Genomic DNA, 21,970 nt, shown 5'->3' with positions numbered 1-21,970 from the left:
TACAAGGGAGTCTTGCTCTGTAACCGCCGCCAGGTTGTGTTGTATTTCGAGTCCTTGTCACTCTCACACGCTTAGTACACTTGGCGTTCCCAAGTCTGAAGTGAGTAGTGTACATTTGGCTCAGATACACACGGCCGCTCCGTTGCCCTGCTGTGGTGACAAAACTGTGCAGGTTTCTTCGATTGGGACGTCTTTTTTCTCTACACGACGACGAGGCATTCCCGACTCTTCTGAACCTGCCAGCTGCTGAACTAACGTGGAGAAGCCTGGGTCTGCTTGCATCAGGGACCGGTGAGTAGTATAGCTAGGATCTGGTCGCCCTCCTGCAGTAGCCCATTGCTTTTCCCCGCTGTGTAAAAACAGCACCCTTTTGTCCGTACTCGCGCTCTGCTTCTGCTCACTGTGGAGGCTGCGCTTGAGTCGCGGAACCTGTTCTTCTTCTGTTGTGCACTAACCCGAACTGCCTGACTTCCTCCGAAGAGCTTTTCCTTTTGCCCGTTGGCACCAGCGTGTGCAGGTACTTTGAGCACAAGGCTCCACTCTTCGCAGGGCTCGGACTTCCATCTAGTTAGGTGCCTCTGAAGGCGAACTGAGTCTAAAGCATTATCGCACTGCCTGTTTTCTTTCCCTTTCAGGTGGACTACACATTTCGTGCATATAACGCTTGCGACTGTCGTATTTGTATATATATTGTGTTGATATGGTATGTGTTGGCTTAATATTGTGATATTGTGATTTTCTCGCTACGGTCATTATTTTAAAGGCCTTAAAATAAATGTGTATATATTTTTGATATAACAACTGTTTGGAGTAGTTTGTAAGCGCTCTTGCTTTGTGTGCTCATTGCGGGCTTTCAGTCACCCTCACCCCTCTTGAGACCTAGTCTTGACCGCCGCGATCGCTACCTTGATTGGTCTGGCTCGTCCAGAGGTTACCCTGTTCCAAGTAATTAGGTTGGCCTTCTGAACTTCTGCGCCACCAGGACAGAGTTCAGAAATCCGTCTTAACAAATTGGTGTACAGCGGTGGGATACGACTGAAGGTATCCAGTGTTGCGCACGAACTAAGGCATTTCAGGTTATTCCAACCAGGACACGTAGTGAATTGTTGTAGTATAACTTTAAAAAGGCCATAGTCCTATCTAACATTATGGAAACAAATACCTTGTTAACTTTAAATGCTTCCAAATCAGAAACATTGAAGAAGATGTGTGCGGAGAGAGGTGTTTCCTCTCAAGGCACGAAATTGGAAATGATCCAAAGAATCGTGGCGTGGCAAGAAGCGCAGCTTGACGCTATAACTTCTGAGGACAGTGCAGAAGGTGGTGGGGCTGCTCTCACTGGTAGAACCGACGGTTCTGCCGCTGCACTGATCCATCGCGACCACGAGGACAGGGAGGACGAGATGTCTAATGTTTCCTCTGCCAGTGCTGATAGGGAGGCTTTGCTTGAATTCAAGAAGCAAGAGCTGCGGTTTAGGCAGCAGGAGCTTGAATTCAGCATAGCCAAACTAAAAATCGAACAGGCAGAAAAACAGAAAGACAGGGATCACCAGTTGGAACTGGCCAAGCTTCAGGTTGCAAATGGGTCCAAGGGTCCCGGACATGGGTCTGGGGCCTCCTCTCATCCACGGTTTCCGAAAGATCTGCTCAGTGTGTATGAAGAAAGGAATGACATTATGGACTGGCTGAATGCGTTTGAGTATGCATGCGAAGTTCAACAAGTTGACAATGCTGATAAGATTGCCTGGTTACTCAGCAGACTGCCCCATTCTGGCTGTAGTGCCATTATGGAAATGTCGAAGGCTGAGCGAGCTGATTTCGCAATGTTAAAGCAAACTCTCATTTTAAAGTTTGGGAAGACTCCGGCCCAATATTTGAAACGTTTCAGAGAGTATAAGAAAAAGGAAGGTGGTACTTGGGTATCTTATGTCACTGAATCCTTGAAAAACTTAACTGGCTGGGTCGAAGGTTATAAGGTTTCTACCTTCGAAGGCATGATAAATCTTGTCATGCTGGAACACATTTTTGCTTCTTCTTCCCCGGAGCTTAAGCAGCATTTGGCCGATTCGAAGGAGATAGATCCTAAGAAGCTGGCCATTGCAGCAGACTTATGGGTGTCACATCGAGTGTCCCATAAGGACAAAACTCATCCTGGTAAGCAGGAGGAAGGGAAAAAGTCCAAAGATATGGAGGGTGGAGAATCTGCTAAATCTTCTTCCCATAAGGGCCACAAAAAGAAAAATAAGGGTAAGACACAAGAGAACTCACAGGGTAGTGGAGGACAGCCTCCGAAACAGAACTCTGGTTACAATAAGCCTCCCTATGTAAACAGACCCAATGGATCTTGTTTTGCTTGTGGAGCAACTGACCACGTGAAGGGGGATCCCTGTTGTAAGGTTAGACCTTTGGGGGTCCACTCCGCTAATCTGGCCTTCTCCTCCTACGAGGAAGAAGAGATTACAGGAGCATCCTTCTCCTCAGACTCATTTCCCAGCGGGATAGAGGCTGAGGTAGTTTTAGTGTCCCTGGGTTCCTGGGAGCCTAAAGTCGCAGAGGCTTATGCTAGGATTCCGGATAATACCAAGCACTACTTTAAAGACAGTGTGCTGATCAATGGAGTAGATACTCCAGCTCTTAGGGATAGTGGGTGCAGTCGCACTGTAGTGGATTCTACCTTGGTAGACTCAGAGGAAGTTGCCAGAGCTACTCTGATGCCCACTAAGTTGGCTGACGGCCCCCTCCGTATGTTTCCAGTAATACCTGTAAATCTTACTTTAAATGGTACAGCAGTCAGGATTCCAGTGAGCATTCAGAGAAACGTCCCGGGAAAGGTCTTGTTAGGTAATGATCTCAGAGCTTTAGGGCTCGTAGGAGATACTGCCGAAAGACCCTACACACGGTCTCAAGCACGGGCAGCATTGGCCAAGACCAATACGCCGCCCCAGCCGAAGGGGAAACCCAAGGCGAAAGGAGTCGACAAGTCAAGACGAGGGAAAGAGAATATTCCCCCGAGCTCGCCTACCACTGCGGTGGAGGAAGTTGGTCAATCGCCCGGGCCTGACGAGGAGGTGGCGATGCCTGAAGTATTCGACCCCAACGATCATCCTGAACTAAAAGACTTGTTAGTTGAAGGAGGTCCTGATAGGGACGAATTCAGTAAAGGCCAACGTGAGTGCCCATCTCTGGAAGGCCTAAGGAGACAGGCCTGCTCCCAGCTTGAGGGTGAACCTCCTGGGACGCATAGGATTTATTGGGAAGGTGGACTCCTGTATAGTGAGCCCACAGAGTCTACAGAAGGAGACCATAGGAGGTTGGTGGTTCCCCTTGCTGTTAGGCCCTTCCTCCTGCAGTTGGCGCATGAAGTTCCCCTTGCTGGTCACCTTGGTATGAAGAGGACCAAGCAAAGGTTATCCATGCACTTCTACTGGCCCAAGATGGGGGTGCAAGTAGAAAGTCACTGCAGGAGTTGTGCCTCCTGCCAGTTGTCTGGTAAGGTTGGCGCGACAATCCAAGCTCCGTTGGTACCGCTCCCAGTTGTGGGGGTACCATTTGAAAGGGTAGGAATCGACATCGTTGGTCCCCTTGACCCGCAAACATCCTCAGGCAATAGGTTTATCCTGGTGCTGGTCGACCATGCAACCAGATATCCTGAGGCCATCCCATTGAAAACTGTGACTGCCCAGTCAGTTGCAAAAGCGTTACTCGGCATATTTACTAGGGTTGGCTTCCCTAAAGAAGTTGTGTCAGATCGTGGCAGCAACTTTATGTCGAAGTATATGCAGGCTATGTGGAAAGAATGTGGGGTCACCTACAAGTTCTCTTCTGCATACCACCCCCAGACCAATGGTCTGGTGGAACGTTTCAACAGAACGTTAAAGAGCATGATTGGGGCTCTGGAGGAACCTCAGAGAAGAAAATGGGATCTTCTTTTACCATGCTTACTGTTTGCCTACCGAGAGGTACCACCGAGAGGTACCACAGGAGGGTGTTGGCTTCAGCCCCTTCGAACTTCTGTTCGGTCATCCCGTACGGGGACCCTTAGCCATCGTCAAAGAGGGATGGGAGATGCCCACTCCCCCTGTTACTACCAACGTAGTTGATTATGTGCTAGGGCTCAGAAAACGGATGGTACTTCTGATGGGCTTGGCTAGTGATAAATTGAAGGCAGGACAAGCGCTGGTGAAACATTGGTACGACCAGAAAGCTTTCCTCATCAACTTTACACCTGGTCAGCAAGTCCTGATCATGAATCCCATAAGGCCTCGAGCTTTACAGGACAAATGGTCAGGCCCTTACACAGTGGTGGAGCCCCTGGGTGAGGTTAACTATTTAGTGGACCTTGGAAGGCCTGGACAGGCTCCAAAAGTGTTTCACGTGAATAGGCTGAAGGCTTTCGTCCCAAGAGTCGAAATCGCAGCACTGCTACTGGCTTCAGATGTTGAGGAAGAGGAGTCTGAACCTCTCCCCGACCTATTCCAAAGCGGTCCTTCAGATAGCTCCTTTGAAGGTGTCCGAGTGGCCCCTCACCTGACTTCTGATCAGCAGGCTGAGGTGAAAAGTTTGCTTAGGCAGTTTTCCCCCCTGTTTTCACAGTCGCCTGGTTTGACACCTTGGTGCAAACATAACATTGACACAGGAGACAGTGTACCTACCAAAAGTAGGGGATACAGGATGTCAGACAAAGTACGGTCTTATATTAAGACCGAGGTCAACAAGATGTTAGACCTTGGGGTGATTGAACCCTCTAGTAGTCCTTGGTCCAGCCCTGTGGTTTTGGTTCCAAAGGCAGGCACTTCTGAATTGAGGTTCTGCGTGGATTACAGGGCTCTGAATGCTGTCACCAAGACAGATGCACACCCCTTGCCTCGAACAGATGAGCTGGTGGATACTTTGGGTGCCTCCAAGTACCTCAGCACGTTTGACCTCACTGCTGGCTATTGGCAAATAGCTTTAGCAGAGCATGCCAAGGAGAAGACAGCATTTTCTACTCCAGGCGGCCTTTACCAATTCCGGGTAATGCCGTTCGGGTTGAAGAATGCACCTGCCACTTTCCAGAGGCTTGTGAATCATGTGTTGAATGGGTTGGACGAATTCTGTCTTGCATATCTGGACGATATAGCAGTTTTCAGTGCCACCTGGGAAGACCATGTGAAACACCTCGGGATTGTGCTCCAGGCTCTTCAGAAAGCCCACTTGACCATAAAGGCTAGTAAATGCCAGATTGGACAAGGCTCAGTGGTTTACCTTGGACATGAAGTAGGTGGAGGGAGGATACAGTCTCTACCCAGTAAAGTACAAGCAGTACAAGACTGGCCTACCCCCACTACGCAAACCCAAGTGAGAGCCTTCTTAGGACTCACGGGGTATTACCGCAATTTTATGGCAGACTATGGCACCATAGCTGCTCCTCTGACTGCCCTCACAACTCCGAAGAAACCCAAGAAGGTAACTTGGACCGACGAGTGTGAGAAGGCCTTAAATGGCTTAAAAGACTCCTTGTGCCAGGCCCCTGTCCTCAGGGCCCCTGATTATCAAAGACCTTTTATCGTGCAGATGGACGCCTCTGACACTGGGATAGGAGCTGTACTATCACAAGTAGATGAGAAGGGTAAGGAACACCCTATCAGTTTTATTAGTCGCCAGCTTAAGGACAGAGAGCTCAGATGGTCCACGGTAGAGAAAGAATGTTTCTCTGTTGTGTGGGCCCTAAGGAAGCTGAGGCCCTACCTCTATGGGACCCACTTCACTGTGCAGACTGACCATAAGCCGTTAAAGTGGCTAATGAACATGAGGGGGGAGAATCCAAAGTTGCTTAGGTGGTCCATAAGTCTACAAGGCTTCGACTTCACTATTGAGCATAGGCCAGGTGTCCAACATAGCAATGCTGATGGGTTCTCCAGAATGTTTAACCGACCTGAACAAGAGACTCATCCAGGGGTGGATTAGTTCCCCCTGTCCATAGTCTGGGAGGGGCGAGTGTTAGGAAAGATTTCGTAATTGTAGGTAATTTTCCTTCCATGTGGCAACCCCTAAACTTTTTGCTGTTGTTTTTCACCTTGTTCTTGACTTTGCCAGAGAAGTGCAGCCTTCTGCTGCACTCCTCTGGGCTTTCGCTCCTTTTCTTATGGGGAAACTGACATGCCCTTAAGACAGTCAGTACCGGGGAACGCTGTTTCCCGTAGTTTCTTTTATCATGTTGCGGCTTTAGTGCAACATGACACAAGAGGGCACTGTAAGCTAAGTTACAGCTCTCTTGGGTCTCTAGCCTTCTACAGGCCCTAGATACTCGTTTAGGATTGTATTTGATCGGTGCAAGTCATTCAGGGATTGGAATGGTGGCAGCGATCGTTTTGTGTATTTTGAGCTCCTTTTGGCGTTCTGAGTGCGTTTTTCGCGCTGAACCCAAAATGGTGGCCTGGCTCCCAAAATGGCCAGACCACGAGGCTCCTTTGTCCTGTCCACTGACCGTCTTGCTCCCTTCACCTTTCCCAGGTCGAGCCGACCCGGGGCCTTCCTTATTTGGGCATGTACTTTCCCGCGAAACACGGATGCTTTCGCGGGCTTCTACATGTCTTTTGTGTGCCTCCAGGGTGTGGGCTGGGATGTCTGGTCCCAATACACATCCTGGGTGCCAGAGAGTCTAGGGTGGTGTGAATGCCTGGGACCACGGTGGTCCGTGATTGGTCCACGAATGGTGTGTGTGTTGATGAGCTGATCTCCCATTGGGTCCCCTCCGTTTTGGCGCAAAGGGAACCGTGGATAAGAGGGGGCTGGAAACACCACTACCATGTCGATCTCCTGAGTTCTCACGAACGAAGGAATACAGGAGCCAAGTATCCTGCAACCAAGAGGCTGGACCGAGGAATCGCTGGTGACCCGCTGAAGGACTCCTCCTTTGCACTGCTGTCGTCCTGTGAAACCCTTTCGTCCTTTGATCGAACCAGAAGGCCTGTACTGGTGCTTCGACCTTTGGAATAGCAGGAACAGCTATTCTCGGCGACTTCATCATCTCCTGCCAGTAAGCCTTCGGAAGCGTCTCTGGGCCATCCAGTTGACTGACCAGCTTACAAGGGAGTCTTGCTCTGTAACCGCCGCCAGGTTGTGTTGTATTTCGAGTCCTTGTCACTCTCACACGCTTAGTACACTTGGCGTTCCCAAGTCTGAAGTGAGTAGTGTACATTTGGCTCAGATACACACGGCCGCTCCGTTGCCCTGCTGTGGTGACAAAACTGTGCAGGTTTCTTCGATTGGGACGTCTTTTTTCTCTACACGACGACGAGGCATTCCCGGCTCTTCTGAACCTGCCAGCTGCTGAACTAACGTGGAGAAGCCTGGGTCTGCTTGCATCGGGGACCGGTGAGTAGTATAGCTAGGATCTGGTCGCCCTCCTGCAGCAGCCCATTGCTTTTCCCCGCTGTGTAAAAACAGCACCCTTTTGTCCGTACTCGCGCTCTGCTTCTGCTCACTGTGGAGGCTGCGCTTGAGTCGCGGAACCTGTTCTTCTTCTGTTGTGCACTAACCCGAACTGCCTGACTTCCTCCGAAGAGCTTCTCCTTTTGCCCGTTGGCACCAGCGTGTGCAGGTACTTTGAGCACAAGGCTCCACTCTTCGCAGGGCTCGGACTTCCATCTAGTTAGGTGCCTCTGAAGGCGAACTGAGTGTAAAGCATTATCGCACTGCCTGTTTTCTTTCCCTTTCAGGTGGACTACACATTTCGTGCATATAACGCTTGCGACTGTCGTATTTGTATATATATTGTGTTGATATGGTATGTGTTGGCTTAATAATGTGATATTGTGATTTTCTCGCTACGGTCATTATTTTAAAGGCCTTAAAATAAATGTGTATATATTTTTGATATAACAACTGTTTGGAGTAGTTTGTAAACGCTCTTGCTTTGTGTGCTCATTGCGGGCTTTCAGTCACCCTCACCCCTCTTGAGACCTAGTCTTGACCGCCGCGATCGCTGCCTTGATTGGTCTGGCTCGTCCAGAGGTTACCTTGTTCCAAGTAATTAGGTTGGCCTTCTGAACTTCTGCGTCACCAGGACAGAGTTCAGAAATCCGTCTTAACAGGAGTCTATGATCCATAAATTGCACCCATGCTCAATGAATGGTGTGAACCGAACTGAAGCTGTCGAGGGGACATCACAACTCTCGCTCTACCTCTTCCCGCTATGCCCTACTAACCGATCCTACCCTCTTACCTTTCAGATCTTCCAGAGTGCCAGGGGACCTCTCTGGTGGTCTTAGTGTGCGCTATAAATGTCCTTTAACATTAACATTAACATAACTAAAATGGCTGCTGCAGCATATAGCTGTGTTGCATTTGGTGTTAACTAATCTTTGATTGCTACAAGGGTGATGCCACAGCTATTTAGGAGCTAACACTCAAAGCAGCCTGCTGAATCCTCTAACAGTGGCCCAGAAATTAAGTTAATAGGCAAGCGACTTTAACAGCGGCAGCGGTGCCATTACCAGCATAAACAGCATGATGCCTTGAATGCTATCACCATTAGGACCCAGGTGCACTGTTGTTTTGAAATTAGAGGAGGAAGACTGGGGGTGTTCTAGTATAATGCATGTCAGTCATGACCCCCAGTTAGTTTGGTTGCATGTGAAATGCCTTAGCGTGAGCTCTGGGGTTGTTAACGTTTGAAAGAGGCAGGGTGGAATCGAACCATAACCCATGGGCGTTGATTCTGCAGTGTCTGTGAAAGACCCCCTGCAGGTGCTTGACGTGGGTTCCTAGCAGATCATGGTTACAGGAGGGGCAAGACGACCCTGGAAATAGCAGTTCCTTAACTCTCTGTCATCTACACCAGCAGCTGGAGGAGGATCTGCTGCCAGGTGGAGGGTCTCCTGGAAGTTTCATCTTCTGGCATAGAGAGGGGCTTCATCAAAGCATTACTGAATGTGGTGGGACCACATCTGTCTCTTCTAGCAGGACCCCATGCCCTTGGGAATCTAAGCGAAATGTGATGAAGGAGACCACCAGGTCAAGACTGCTTTTGTGAAATCCCTCAAGTAGACTTCAAGGGAGATTACCATGTATAGTTTATCTGATAGCAGACCACAAGTGCCCGGTCCAGTCCAGGCAAGAAGAGGGCTGCAAGGAACTAAAGCATACCGTCAATTTAAAAGATGGCCGTCCATTATGGGGGTTAGCTAGTAACAGCGAGATGCTCTTGTGAACACTCATTTATGGCAGAGGAAAGCTGCATGATTTAATTGATAAGATATTTGAGGGTGGGCAGATTAATGTGGCCAAAGGTATTTTTTTGCAAGTGACTCCCATGTCATGGAGCCCCATGAGGATTGCTGAATGCAGGCGTTTAATATCCAGGAAGTTCAGCGGGCCCAGGGTCAGCAGAAGGGTTGAGGCCCAGGTCATGATTTCGTAGATGCAGACCCCTACACATTTCTGATTATTGAGTTAATGTGTTCAGTGTGATATTGAAAGAAGGTACATCCTACCTTTATAAAACGAGCCAGTAATTGTGCCCTTTTTTTTTTTTTTTTTTTTTACAAAAGTAGATGGGAGATGGCTCCTACCAATTCTCAAAGGCCACTTGGTAAGGTCCTGCTGGAGAGGATGGATGGAAAAGGGAAAGTATTCCAGCCTGGCTCCGCCGGGTTTCCGGGAAGGGTGGGCCCCATGAGGCAGTGCTTCCTTCTCGATCTGGTACCTGCAGAATATGTGACGGGAAAAAGAAGTGTGCTCTACTTGCACTTTGTTGAACTCAAGCAGGAGTCTGGTTCAGTCAATCATGCCAAAAAATGGCCGGAGTTTTACAGGATGGGATCCAGAGGGCCTTGTTAACCCTTTTGTGGCCTTAGACTCATGTAACCAAACAAGGGTTATGTTTGGCCCTCTCGGTGCAGTTGCCACATCCATTCCCAGTTCATAAAAGGCTAAGGCAGGGCTGTGTGCTCACTCTATCACTGCTCAATTCTTACATCAACAGGGTGGCGGATGCTCTGGCAGGGGTTCCACAGGACACATCCAGGGAAGGCAAGAGTGGTACATGTGATACTCTTTGCAAATGACATGGTTCTCTTGGTAAGGGGTAGACGGCCCTGGTTACCCTTGCGACAAGTTTGGAAACCTTCTGTGATGGCAGTTCCATGAGTATAATTCTACGTTTATGGTTATGAGGAAAAACCCAAGGTGGGGGGGGGGAAATATTCCACTTCGTGGTTAAGGGAAACCCTTTGGAACAAGTATTCAAATGGGACTATTTGGGAGTCCGATTCAGTGCTATCAATAGATGGAGGCGACTGGATGCTAGGACGGGCTTCATAGTTATCAGGAAAAGGCAGTGATGCGGCGGGTGTTTGAGTGACCAAACCTGCTCCAAACCTAGCAAATTGTGGAATGATTTTTCCAGAAAGATCCTGGGCATTTGAGGGGGTGGGCGGAGTCAAGAGAACTCTAATGCAGTTAGAGATGGATATAGCCCCCACAGGAGATCTGCTGGAGGTCGCATGCTGTTGGGGAGGATTTAGTCACACAACAGGGCTCATGCGACCAGGAAGCCATGATAGATCTCCCGTTGGAAAGAGGAATAATGATGCCATGGCGGAGCAGGACCAGAGACGACCATGTACATCTTGGGTTCTGGAAGGCTTAGCATACTCCAGGAATGTTAACAAACCCCTTTCCACCCCCAAAACTAGTACCCTTACTTCCCTGCATTATTTTAATTTTACGAGCTACTGTTGCTAAGAAGCATACATAGCTCCTATGTCTCTGCCCCAGACTAGACATTACATCCAGTTGATGGTCAGCCCGCTCCCACTGCTGATTTTGTAGGGGTCTACCGGGACCGATGCATCAGCAGCCGGGACTGGGACTGCTGCTGCATTGATTGCATGACGATGTGGGAACCGCCTTGCCTTGTCTCTGCCCCCTGTCTCTTCTACAGCAGCCTGCGCTCTGTGTGGCTTAGACCACTGTTTGATTGACTGACAAGCGGCAGATCACCTTCTCAAGAGCCAAATCCCTAAGCCCAGTCTGGAAACGGAGGCAATGTAATGCTGTAGAGAATGGATTAGTTGAGTTGGGTGGATGCTTAAAAGTGGTTTTACGTTCCATGGGAGTTGATTGTGAATCTGTAGAATTTTACTCTGAAACGTCTGCTGATTTTGCGGGTCAGGTTATTGGGGTTTTACACTTTTTTGGAGTTTGTGATTAATGCAATCAATGCTGTAGTGATAACGCCCCCTGAGCCTGAGTTACCAAGGGAAGCAATGCCATTGGCAGCCAGTATAGCCTGCCACCTTGGATTTTATCGTCATTAGTAACTAGACACACTGGCATGTTTTTCTTGCAGGCGTCATCATGCAAAGTTCACAATCGTGATTACAAAGTCGGCCCTAAAAGTTACACCTATGTGAAAAATAAAAGTTGCTCTTTTTGAAGAAGAAAAAACGATACAGTCCTCTTTCAATTTTCATTATGTGCAAATGAGAGGAGAGGACAGCCGGAGAAGAAGCAGAGGAAACACAAGCAAATAGGGTAAGTGAAAGAACAGTTGCAGCTTTTGATAACTCGGCTGTTAGAAAGCTTCGAAAGCAGGCTTGTATGAGTAGAAACAGCGCCTTTTCCGAGCCTGTGGATTGGCTGGGAGACACACAGAGGTTGTCAAGGGTCAGTATACATAATAGTCTGTAAGACTGCGTTCTCAATACTGACAGGCACAACGTTACCATAATACATCATACAAAGCTGTGCAGGTTTAGTCTAGAAGCGTGAATGCATTCTATTATTCTCAAAGAATTCCTGTCTATATGCCAACATTTGTTTCACTACTACTAACACTTTATCGGGACAAAGTAGTATACATTCCACTTGTTAGATTGGTGATCAAGTTTGTCTCTGTAGTGCATAAGCAGAATATGCCTGCATTGTTTGTTTTTTTAAGCGTGTTTCCTGAAGGCTTTGTATGATGTTCTATGATAACTGCGAGGCAGTGACTATAGAGAAGGAAGCCTTTTAAAAGATTAGATACAAACAATCAACATGTGATAATAAAACACTTTGGGCCCGGTTCATAGAATGTGCGCAGAAATCCTGCAAAGTCCCTCGTGCCGAAAATGACTTTGCACGTACCAGCATGCAAAGTTTTCTTTGTGCGCTCTGCGTGTTCCTGGAATTCGAGGGGCAAAGTAACCCGATGCGCAAAGAAAATCGAGTTGCACCTGGAACGTCCACGACACGCACCCATGCAAAGCAGATACAGTCACATATACCAACCTTTGCGCAGTCCTCATCCCTGTCAACATGCACCCCGTCAATACTGTGGACCGTCCCCTGAAATCAAGGCAGCACCCCGGTGATACTGCATATGGTCCCCCGTAACTCCTAACTGCACCCTGATAAAATGCATTACATTTCACGTAACTCAAGTCGGCTCACGGTAAAACTGTGTGTTAACCCCCATAAATGATGGCTGAACCCCGCTAATCTGCATGTGACACCCCTAACATCAATCAGCACCTCAACTGCATGCCGGCCCCTCTAAATTCCTGACTGGACTGTGCCTTAACTTTGCACGTCGGTTCCTATGCAATTGGGACTTTGCGCCTCCTATCATGTGGCGGTGAGATCGCAAGCTATGTATGCATCTTTCCCCAACGTGACGTTGCGCATTCAGATCCATGAATACACTTGGGTTTGCACATTGCTGGGCATTCAATTTATTTGCGTAGCCCGTCCCTCGACACACCCACGTAATTACTTGTTATTCCTCATTCTGCGTGGGTAAAGGCGAATATGCATGTTCCACCCCCTATTTATTTCCTTGCGTAGGCCATCCCACACTTTGCGTGGAGTCTCGCGCAAAGCGCTTGACTGCATGCAAAGACGTTAAGGACGCAAAGTCCCCGCAAGGTCCCGGAAAAGCATCTAAAGTCGGATCCATAAATTGGCATAAGGAGTTTTGCGCACTGAAAAGTGTGCAAAGTCTTTTTTCAGTGGGCAAAAAATTCTATGAATCGTCAGGCCCTAAATATATTATGTGGTTGGTCTGGGATAGCCCACGTTACTTGGATATTATGGACCTGAGCAGTGCCTTTGACCGTGTAAACAGGCAGAAATTATGGAAGGGACCAGCATAGATGGGCCTGGGCCGTGCAATATTGAGCTTAGAGAAGCACTCAGAGTTGAGCAAACAAGGGATGTAACACCATCATTCCACAATGACAGAGGTGCCAGCCGGGGATGTGTTCTTGCCTCGCAAGTGTATAACTACAGTGCCAACAGCTTGAGGGAGGTCATTAGAGGGTCTGGTCCTGAAAGGCCACGGTTAGGTGGGCAACATCTCCCACTGTTGCTCTACTCTGTTAATGCAGTCGTAATTGCATAACACCATATCTTGGTATGGGCTATCTGTCTGATCAGATGAAGGTCGACTCCATTTTATGCTCAGCTCCTACTTGTCGAAAGGATCATGGTGCCTTGACAGAAAGTCCAATAACTGATGTATGCCAGCATCTTTTACCTGGCTACATTATTTCCGAGCTAGTGGTGCTCGGCCCAGCGTTTTTGTTTTCTCATCTGAATCACAATCCCCTTGTTGCTAGTGATTTGCTGTGTGCTAGGCTTCTGGTTTGTGATGTAACTGCTTGAGAACAGTCTGTGATATGAAAGAGCTTATTCAAAGCCTGTATGCAACGTAATCACCCCAAGGGTCTTGAAACCTATATGCCACTGAATTCAGACCAAAGGGCAAGTGGACTCCTGGCTCCTTTTCGTTATAATCAGATCTATGTCGGCCCGGATGTTAGCTTTAGGGCAATGCGCTCGTCTTGGACACAAGTCTATGCTCAGCTTTGAAACCCAGTCCCACGCTTAGCGGCTGGTCTCCGGCATGAAGTGGGATATAAAAAAAACAATTAAATGTTGTATATGCTGAATCCAGCACACCAGATTCTCGGTCCTCTGACCCCACACGCCAAACCTTCCCCATTGTAACTCCTCTGGTGTAGGGCGCTCGCCGATTCTGTCTCCACAAAACGGCTGTCTTGAGCCCACTGTCCTTAATGGGGGGGATCCTGTGGACTGTTTTTAAAGGTGGGGTTTCAACCTCCCCCATACCCAGTATGTTGTCCTCTGTTCCACCGTCACTCCAGACCGCTCTCATTCCCCTTGGGCCATTCCTTTCTCCTCATGCCTCTGGCCTACTCCCCACAACCCCAAGGAAGCCTGCTTACCTCCCTTGCAGTCTGACACCACATCAACCCCCCTCACCCACAACACTGCCCCCTACTGCTCAGCCGGAACCACTCCTGCACCAGGGCCCTCAAAGCAAATGACGGCCATGGTGAGTCTTCCGTCTCTGAGTTCAGCTGTTGGAGAGCACTGTTTTCGGGGCTGTGGTTCATCTATGTAGGATTCAGTGAGGTGGGGTTCAGGGAAGGGGGTAAAACCATTTTAATCTACTTTCTTATTCAAAACTGCAGGTCATTGGTATGATAGGATATTTATAACGCACTTAATACCCAGAGGTTTCTAAGCGCGGACCCGGGGGTCGAACCTGTGTTGTTCCGTGTCGTCTTGCTTCCAAGGTGAGCATGTTACCCCTGAGCTATCCTCCCGAGACATTGACCAAACACACCCTATAGCGAAAGGGTCTGCATCTTTGCTGGACAATTAAGTGATATGTCAACCCGCATTTCCTTCTTTTGCACATTATTTTGGCATGTATTGCAAAAAAACTCATTTACTCCTACTTTCAGGGTTTTGGTCTTCATTGGTGTAGTTTTTTGTATTTACAGTTTTTACCTGATGGGCTGATTCCTGTTCTTTATTATGTCTGTTTTTATGGTTTGTGCCTTGTATTTAGTTATTTTAAACAGCCGAAGGAAAGCTTCAGTTGATATTGTTGACATCACAGACTGGCTACAGCCACTCAGAGATCATGGTTTCTTTTCATTCGATAGCACACTAAGTCAAACTGCATAAAACCTGCCCCAAAAGCTATAAAGTCACCTCTGAATTTTGTTTCTAAAGTTTTTTGCCAATTTGTCAAGATGCGGGGACACTTATACCGGGGTCTCAAAAGTTACTCTTCTAATTGGAAATCACTTGCGGATTTCTCCACATGCGTAGCGCAAACACAGCCTGACAGTTTGATACCAAATTAGGACCAAAAGTTCGTGGATAGACCAACTTTGACTTCGGGAAAATCTGTCCAACTGAAAAAGGGAACAAAATAAAATATATATGTTGTCAGTTGGGTCAACATTGGTCTGGAGAGCCCACATTTGAATTGAAATGTAGTAATGTGGTTGATTGAAGCCATACTGAAAACGTTGGTTATGGCCACCAACTTGGGTCCACAAACCTAGTTCTGCAGACCCCCTTCTACAGAAATGTTGGTCCAGTGGGGGCATATTGCATCCATTTGGGACATGCAATGGCACAAGAGAGGAACAATGTATGCCCCTTAAGGGTAGAAATGCCCTCAATGTACCTATCTTTATGAAGGATCTGCAGGTCAGCCGTTGGTCGCAGGGGTAGGGCAATTCACTATTTCTGCACAGCCGCTCGCACGCGCAGTAAGGTAGGAATATGTGGCGTATGGATTCACAAACCCCTGTTAAGGGTTGAGGGCTCACTAGTGCAGAGCCCTGCAACCTTTGGTTCTCCAGACTACAACTCCCATCATCCCTAACCAGCCTAGTCAATAGCCAGATATTATGGGAATTGCTGTAAAACACATATGGAGAGACAAAGGTTGCAGAACCCTGAACCAGTGGGTAGCATTTCCAGAACATGGGCAAAGGTCACCCCATGCTTGAATTACCTGAAATCCATTGCAACACGCCATGTTTAACTTGTAAAGCAACCAGGCGTCATGCCTCAGCACATGGCAACTTTCTGTAAGGGTGGCCACAGTCCATGCCTTGAAAGCAGTACCAGTAGAAATGCCATTGAGAAGGGCTGAAGGCCATGCCATCAGCAAACTACATGCAGGGCGTTGCTACAGGCCATGCACGGAGGGTATTGCAGGCACAAAGGGAATGCCCATCGGCCATGCCCTGCTGTTAGTGCGGCTCGCCATAGTGCACCCGGGAACCACATCATCCCTACAATGGAAGATTTTTCTTGGAATGGTTAACTTGTTTCATCAACATAGGTTACTATGGCATGTTAGGATTACAGGATACACTCCCTAAATCCAAGTTGTTTCACTGAATGCATGTAAATACAAAAATATATTCATCTAAAGTAGGCAAAAAAGTACAAAATGGAATGAGTCAACAGGCAGCTGGTAAGTCATTCCCTGCCTACTGAAGAGCAATCACGTGGCTCACTTGCAAGACGGCTATGATTTCCTTTGAAGTGGTTGAGGACATACCCAGCAAGCCAATGTCTCTGAACCTTGCATAAAATAAAGAATGATACATGAAATATCTTACTTCTTTTTATCAACAGAAAAAGTGATTTGAGTTTACACTTTTCAAACGTCAATCTAGAGAGTAGGTTTACAATGTAAGAACAATATACGCAAACATCTAGTGTAGTGCAGTCAGTTCGCCTAAACCCATGGTAACATTTGCATTGACCACATCCGTTTTTAAGAAAATGCTTCCCATTCTTTATTTCAGGCAATAAAGAAAAATATTTTGTGTAACATAATGAGGCGGGCGGGGTTAGCACAGCCGGCATCATGTGAACCCACCCAAATACATGAACAGCCTTTATTAGTAATCTGGTCTGATGTTGACCTTGCACATGCGATCTGCACCCCCATCCATCTCGGTGCAGCTATCTCGTCTTAAAGTACTCTCGGAGCAAACCTCGGCTATATGGGCCAGCCGGGGGTCTCCTGAGTACAACATGAACAGCCTTTATTAGTAATCTGGTCTGATGTTGACCTTGCACATGCGATCTGCACCCCCATCCATCTCGGTGCAGCTATCTCGTCTTAAAGTACTCTCGGAGCAAACCTCGGCTATATGGGCCAGCCGGGGGTCTCCTGAGTACAACATGAACAGCCTTTATTAGTAATCTGGTCTGATGTTGACCTTGCACATGCGATCTGCACCCCCATCCATCTCGGTGCAGCTATCTCGTCTTAAAGTACTCTCGGAGCAAACCTCGGCTATATGGGCCAGCCGGGGGTCTCCTGAGTACAACATGAACAGCCTTTATTAGTAATCTGGTCTGATGTTGACCTTGCACATGCGATCTGCACCCCCATCCATCTCTGTGCAGCTATCTCGTCTTAAAGTACTCTCGGAGCAAACCTCGGCTATATGGGCCAGCCGGGGGTCTCCTGAGTACAACATGAACAGCCTTTATTAGTAATCTGGTCTGATGTTGACCTTGCACATGCGATCTGCACCCCCATCCATCTCGGTGCAGCTATCTCGTCTTAAAGTACTCTCGGAGCAAACCTCGGCTATATGGGCCAGCCGGGGGTCTCCTGAGTACAACATGAACAGCCTTTATTAGTAATCTGGTCTGATGTTGACCTTGCACATGCGATCTGCACCCCCATCCATCTCGGTGCAGCTATCTCGTCTTAAAGTACTCTCGGAGCAAACCTCGGCTATATGGGCCAGCCGGGGGTCTCCTGAGTACAACATGAACAGCCTTTATTAGTAATCTGGTCTGATGTTGACCTTGCACATGCGATCTGCACCCCCATCCATCTCGGTGCAGCTATCTCGTCTTAAAGTACTCTCGGAGCAAACCTCGGCTATATGGGCCAGCCGGGGGTCTCCTGAGTACAACATGAACAGCCTTTATTAGTAATCTGGTCTGATGTTGACCTTGCACATGCGATCTGCACCCCCATCCATCTCGGTGCAGCTATCTCGTCTTAAAGTACTCTCGGAGCAAACCTCGGCTATATGGGCCAGCCGGGGGTCTCCTGAGTACAACATGAACAGCCTTTATTAGTAATCTGGTCTGATGTTGACCTTGCACATGCAATCTGCACCCCCATCCATCTCGGTGCAGCTATCTCGTCTTAAAGTACTCTCGGAGCAAACCTCAGCTATATGGGCCAGCCGGGGGTCTCCTGAGTACAACATGAACAGCCTTTATTAGTAATCTGGTCTGATGTTGACCTTGCACATGCGATCTGCACCCCCATCCATCTCGGTGCAGCTATCTCGTCTTAAAGTACTCTCGGAGCAAACCTCGGCTATATGGGCCAGCCGGGGGTCTCCTGAGTACAACATGAACAGCCTTTATTAGTAATCTGGTCTGATGTTGACCTTGCACATGCGATCTGCACCCCCATCCATCTCGGTGCAGCTATCTCGTCTTAAAGTACTCTCGGAGCAAACCTCGGCTATATGGGCCAGCCGGGGGTCTCCTGAGTACAACATGAACAGCCTTTATTAGTAATCTGGTCTGATGTTGACCTTGCACATGCGATCTGCGCCTCCAAGTCAGCACTGGAGGAGCGGGAATGCTAAGATGCAGGCAGTCATGGTAGATGACTCCTTTGTCTACTTTTGCGTATAACATATTCTGCCAGGTGCCTTCATGCAGATGTTAACTAGGATGTTTTCAAAGGGAAATAAGACCTTAGAAGGGCCTCTTTGGCTGCATGTAGCTGAGTATCCATTTCTCTTTATGTATTGAATAGTACAAACAGAAGGATACATGAGGGCCTAGGGCTCAGAAGCTTCAGATAATCCATGTCATGTAAGAAGCTTTGTTTTTCCAGATGGTTGGTATTTTCAAGCATGTATGGGTGTTAAGAAAAACATTTCTCAAAATGCACTTGGATGGATTTTGGGGATAGGCAACGAGATGCACTTAGATGGATTTTCAGGCGCTAGGGAGCGGGAATGGTGTAGCTCTCTTTCATTAGCCTGTCCATTCACACAGATGTTTAAGATGATATCCTGTACCCAGCAGTCTGAAGATCAAAGGGAGAACTGGCCCTAAGCACCTGAAGCCCTCAGAGGACAGACTGTTAATTGCACCAAGAAGATGTGTTAGGACTGCCCCTGCTGTGCTTAAAGATCAGTCAGGTTAGCCCCCCATGCTCTTGGGCCTTGGTACTGGACCCGCCAGTTTCTTGATGTTAGCCGGCTTACACGCTTACAATTCCTGTAAGGACAACCATGGGGTTGTACCTAGATATGCGGGCAGCCTAGCATTGCAACTAGTAGAAAGCACATGCAGGTTCACACATGTGGAACACTTAGAGCATATACGCCTTACAATGTTTAGCCCTCCCATGACGCTCGAAGATATATGCTGGTAACCCTCCTTTGCACTTATAACTGCTTAGGTTAGCCATTGTAATGCACAGTGGTTACATGAAGGTATCCTTCATATCGCGCATGTTAGACTGCTTTGGTTAGTGTTTGTAGAACGTGGCAGGTAAGTAGTAAGACTATAAAGGTAACCTGTGTATTGCCCTCAGAGAATCCCATTAGCCTAGTTTCTATAGTAGCCTGTCTGTCCCGCCTTGAAGATGTTCTAGTACAACCAGTCTATTGCACTAGCCAGTCCATAGTGCCTAGAAAAGTCTACAAAAGTTGGCTGGCATTTTCTTCCCCACAGAAGATCGGATGGCAATGTGACATCAAAATTAAGCTCCATCTGAGTTTAAGGTATGTATAAACGCACCACTTTGGTGGACATCGGCCACAGGCACGGCTATCCATCTACACACGTTAGAATGCATCTACGACTATGACAAATTCGGTCTGGCTGGTCACATAACTACTTTGCACTGGATCACCAGACTTGCCTCAACACCTCTGCCATTAGAATAAAGCGACAACTGTGACAAATTTGGTCTAGCTGGGTACATATCGAGTCTCCTGCACTAGTGCTCTGTTGTCAACTCCCTCAGCACCCGCCCACGTGCCTGACCTCTTGGGTTGCTTACTGGAGCCTAGCCAGCCCTCATAAGTCCTAATGTAGGCCAAATGCACACACGCATCATAAGCCTCCTCTTAGAACTTTCCCATACCTGGACATTGGTCCCCAAGGCATTCCTACCACAGATCGCTTTGAGGCCATACAAATGGGAAAAGGCGCTATATGAATGAATTCTACAATACAATACAATAAACGGAATATGAAGTTTGTGCATAAAGGGTCACAATGTGTGCCTGATTTGATCAACTCACATTTACCTTATATATATTGTTGGTTTGGGAGCAATGCCTTACCTATCAAACGTAAGCTTTTCCCCAGCATCAAATGCTTCCTGAAGCTCTTTAATGAGGCTGGGTTGACCTGGTTGTCGAAAGAGTCCAACTTCATGTAGGCCCCAACTTCTAATGAAATTTACACACTGTTCCACGATCACAGGTGCTGCATGTTCACCGTGCCGCCTTTCATATAGAATTGTATTTTCAAGTGTCTGTCCAAAGACTCCTACAACAAAGAAAAAGCCATTAATACCTTCACCACAAATATAATGTAATACATCTCTGCATACCCCCCCAATTGGTTTCAACACCTTCATGCAACTATGGCCCAGGAAGAACTTGAACGACGGACTTCAAGGCAGGGTGCAAATCAAAAGGGAAGGATCTAGGCACACAATGATAAAATGGGGGATAAATCAAATGCAGTGTCAGGGTATATACGCCAGATGGTCTTCTTTTCCAGAGTCCTTTCTTAGTTCAAGTTCAAAACTCCTAGACTTCCACCATCCGCCCAGGACAATGGGCCTCGTTACAAGGTTGCTGGTCCGGATACAATTGTAATGTTGTATCCGCACCGGCAAACTCTGAGTTGTGCTCGCGGGTGCCTTTCATTCCACCAGGTCTGCCCTGGCGGAATGAAAGGCACCTGCGAGCACAGCAAGCCTGTAGCACCGGCACCGTTATGAACGGGGCCGGAATACCCCGGTAATTGCCCAAACAGTAATTGCCCAAACGCAGGAGCCGGATTTTCTTGCCGGTATGGAGGTAGCCTTGTCGGTAAAACCGGCAAGGCTACCTCCAACCTCGTAATGAGGCCCAATGTTTTGCAAGTCACTCACTCACAGGGATTTTAAAGTGTGCAAGCATACTTCTTTAAACTATTTATTTATTTATTTGCATTTGTAGAGCGCACATGCAGCTCGGGGGCATCGTGGCGCTTGTTACAAGAGATTACAAGGAATTTTCAGTAGGCAGGTTACATCTGACCAACAGGTCTCTTAGTTGCACGTAAAGCATTCATAACGTTTTTCTTTTAGAGGACATACCAAAACAGATAGTTGGTTAGATGAAGAGTTGTGTCTTGAGTGCTTTGTGGAAAGCTAGGTGGGACTGAATTATTCTGAGGTTAGGCGGGAGGGCATTCCAATGTGTGGCTGCTATCTGGCTGCTAGCCAGTGTCTTGGTCTTTGCTCTGGATGTGTGCTTGTGCCTGGTCATTGTCTTGGTTGTTTGTTAGATTTTGCTCACGTCCTTTGGTTGTCTTGAATTTTGTCTTTGTCCTGGATGTTAGGATGTGGCAACAGCCAGACGCTGCTGCACGGGCACTCTCTGTATTGAACCCTTCTTGACCTTAGGGTTTCTGCGGTGCTGGGAAGCATTCTGCACCCTACCGGATAGTTGCTGGTAGAATTAATTCCCCTGTTTTCCATAAGTATATGGGAAGGAAATAGTTGCTATGCAACTGTAAATAGAGTAAGAATGGAGAAATTATATTTTTCATGTGTCAAATGGCCAAACTTACATATTAGAAATTATACAAGGAATATATACGAGGCCATTTTAAGTGAACATTCAATCCTCACCCATCGCACTCCAGAGTAAGGGGAGAACCCTGCTACAATAGAATGCAATCTGTGACGTGAAGGGATACTTACTACACCGCCATAAAATCAGAGAGCGGTGTTCCCATGTACAGCAGATGAGCCAATATCCTGTGAGCTCTAAATTAACAGCACAGATTCCGTAAACCCAAGCCTGGAGATTTGAGTGCAACCTAGCATTGCCTGTATTTAATCTATGTGCACATGCTATCCCCACCACACCACATT

General features: G+C 47.7%; 1 protein-coding gene across 1 annotated transcript in view; it reads right to left on the bottom strand.

Annotated features, from left to right (window-relative positions):
- LOC138581365 (rho GTPase-activating protein 24-like) overlaps positions 1 to 21,970 on the bottom strand; it is a 270,059-nt gene that overhangs the window by 140,536 nt on the left and 107,553 nt on the right. The window contains exon 3 of the mRNA XM_069652645.1: positions 20,160 to 20,367. Coding sequence (XP_069508746.1) covers positions 20,160 to 20,367 — 208 coding nt within the window. The remainder of the gene's footprint in view (positions 1 to 20,159; positions 20,368 to 21,970) is intronic.

This window comes from Ambystoma mexicanum, chromosome 3p (assembly GCF_040938575.1).
Source record: "Ambystoma mexicanum isolate Mex_15411 chromosome 3p, UKY_AmexF1_1, whole genome shotgun sequence".
Classification (NCBI taxonomy): Eukaryota; Metazoa; Chordata; class Amphibia; order Caudata; family Ambystomatidae; genus Ambystoma; species Ambystoma mexicanum.
This window is presented reverse-complemented; position numbering and strand designations above follow the sequence as displayed.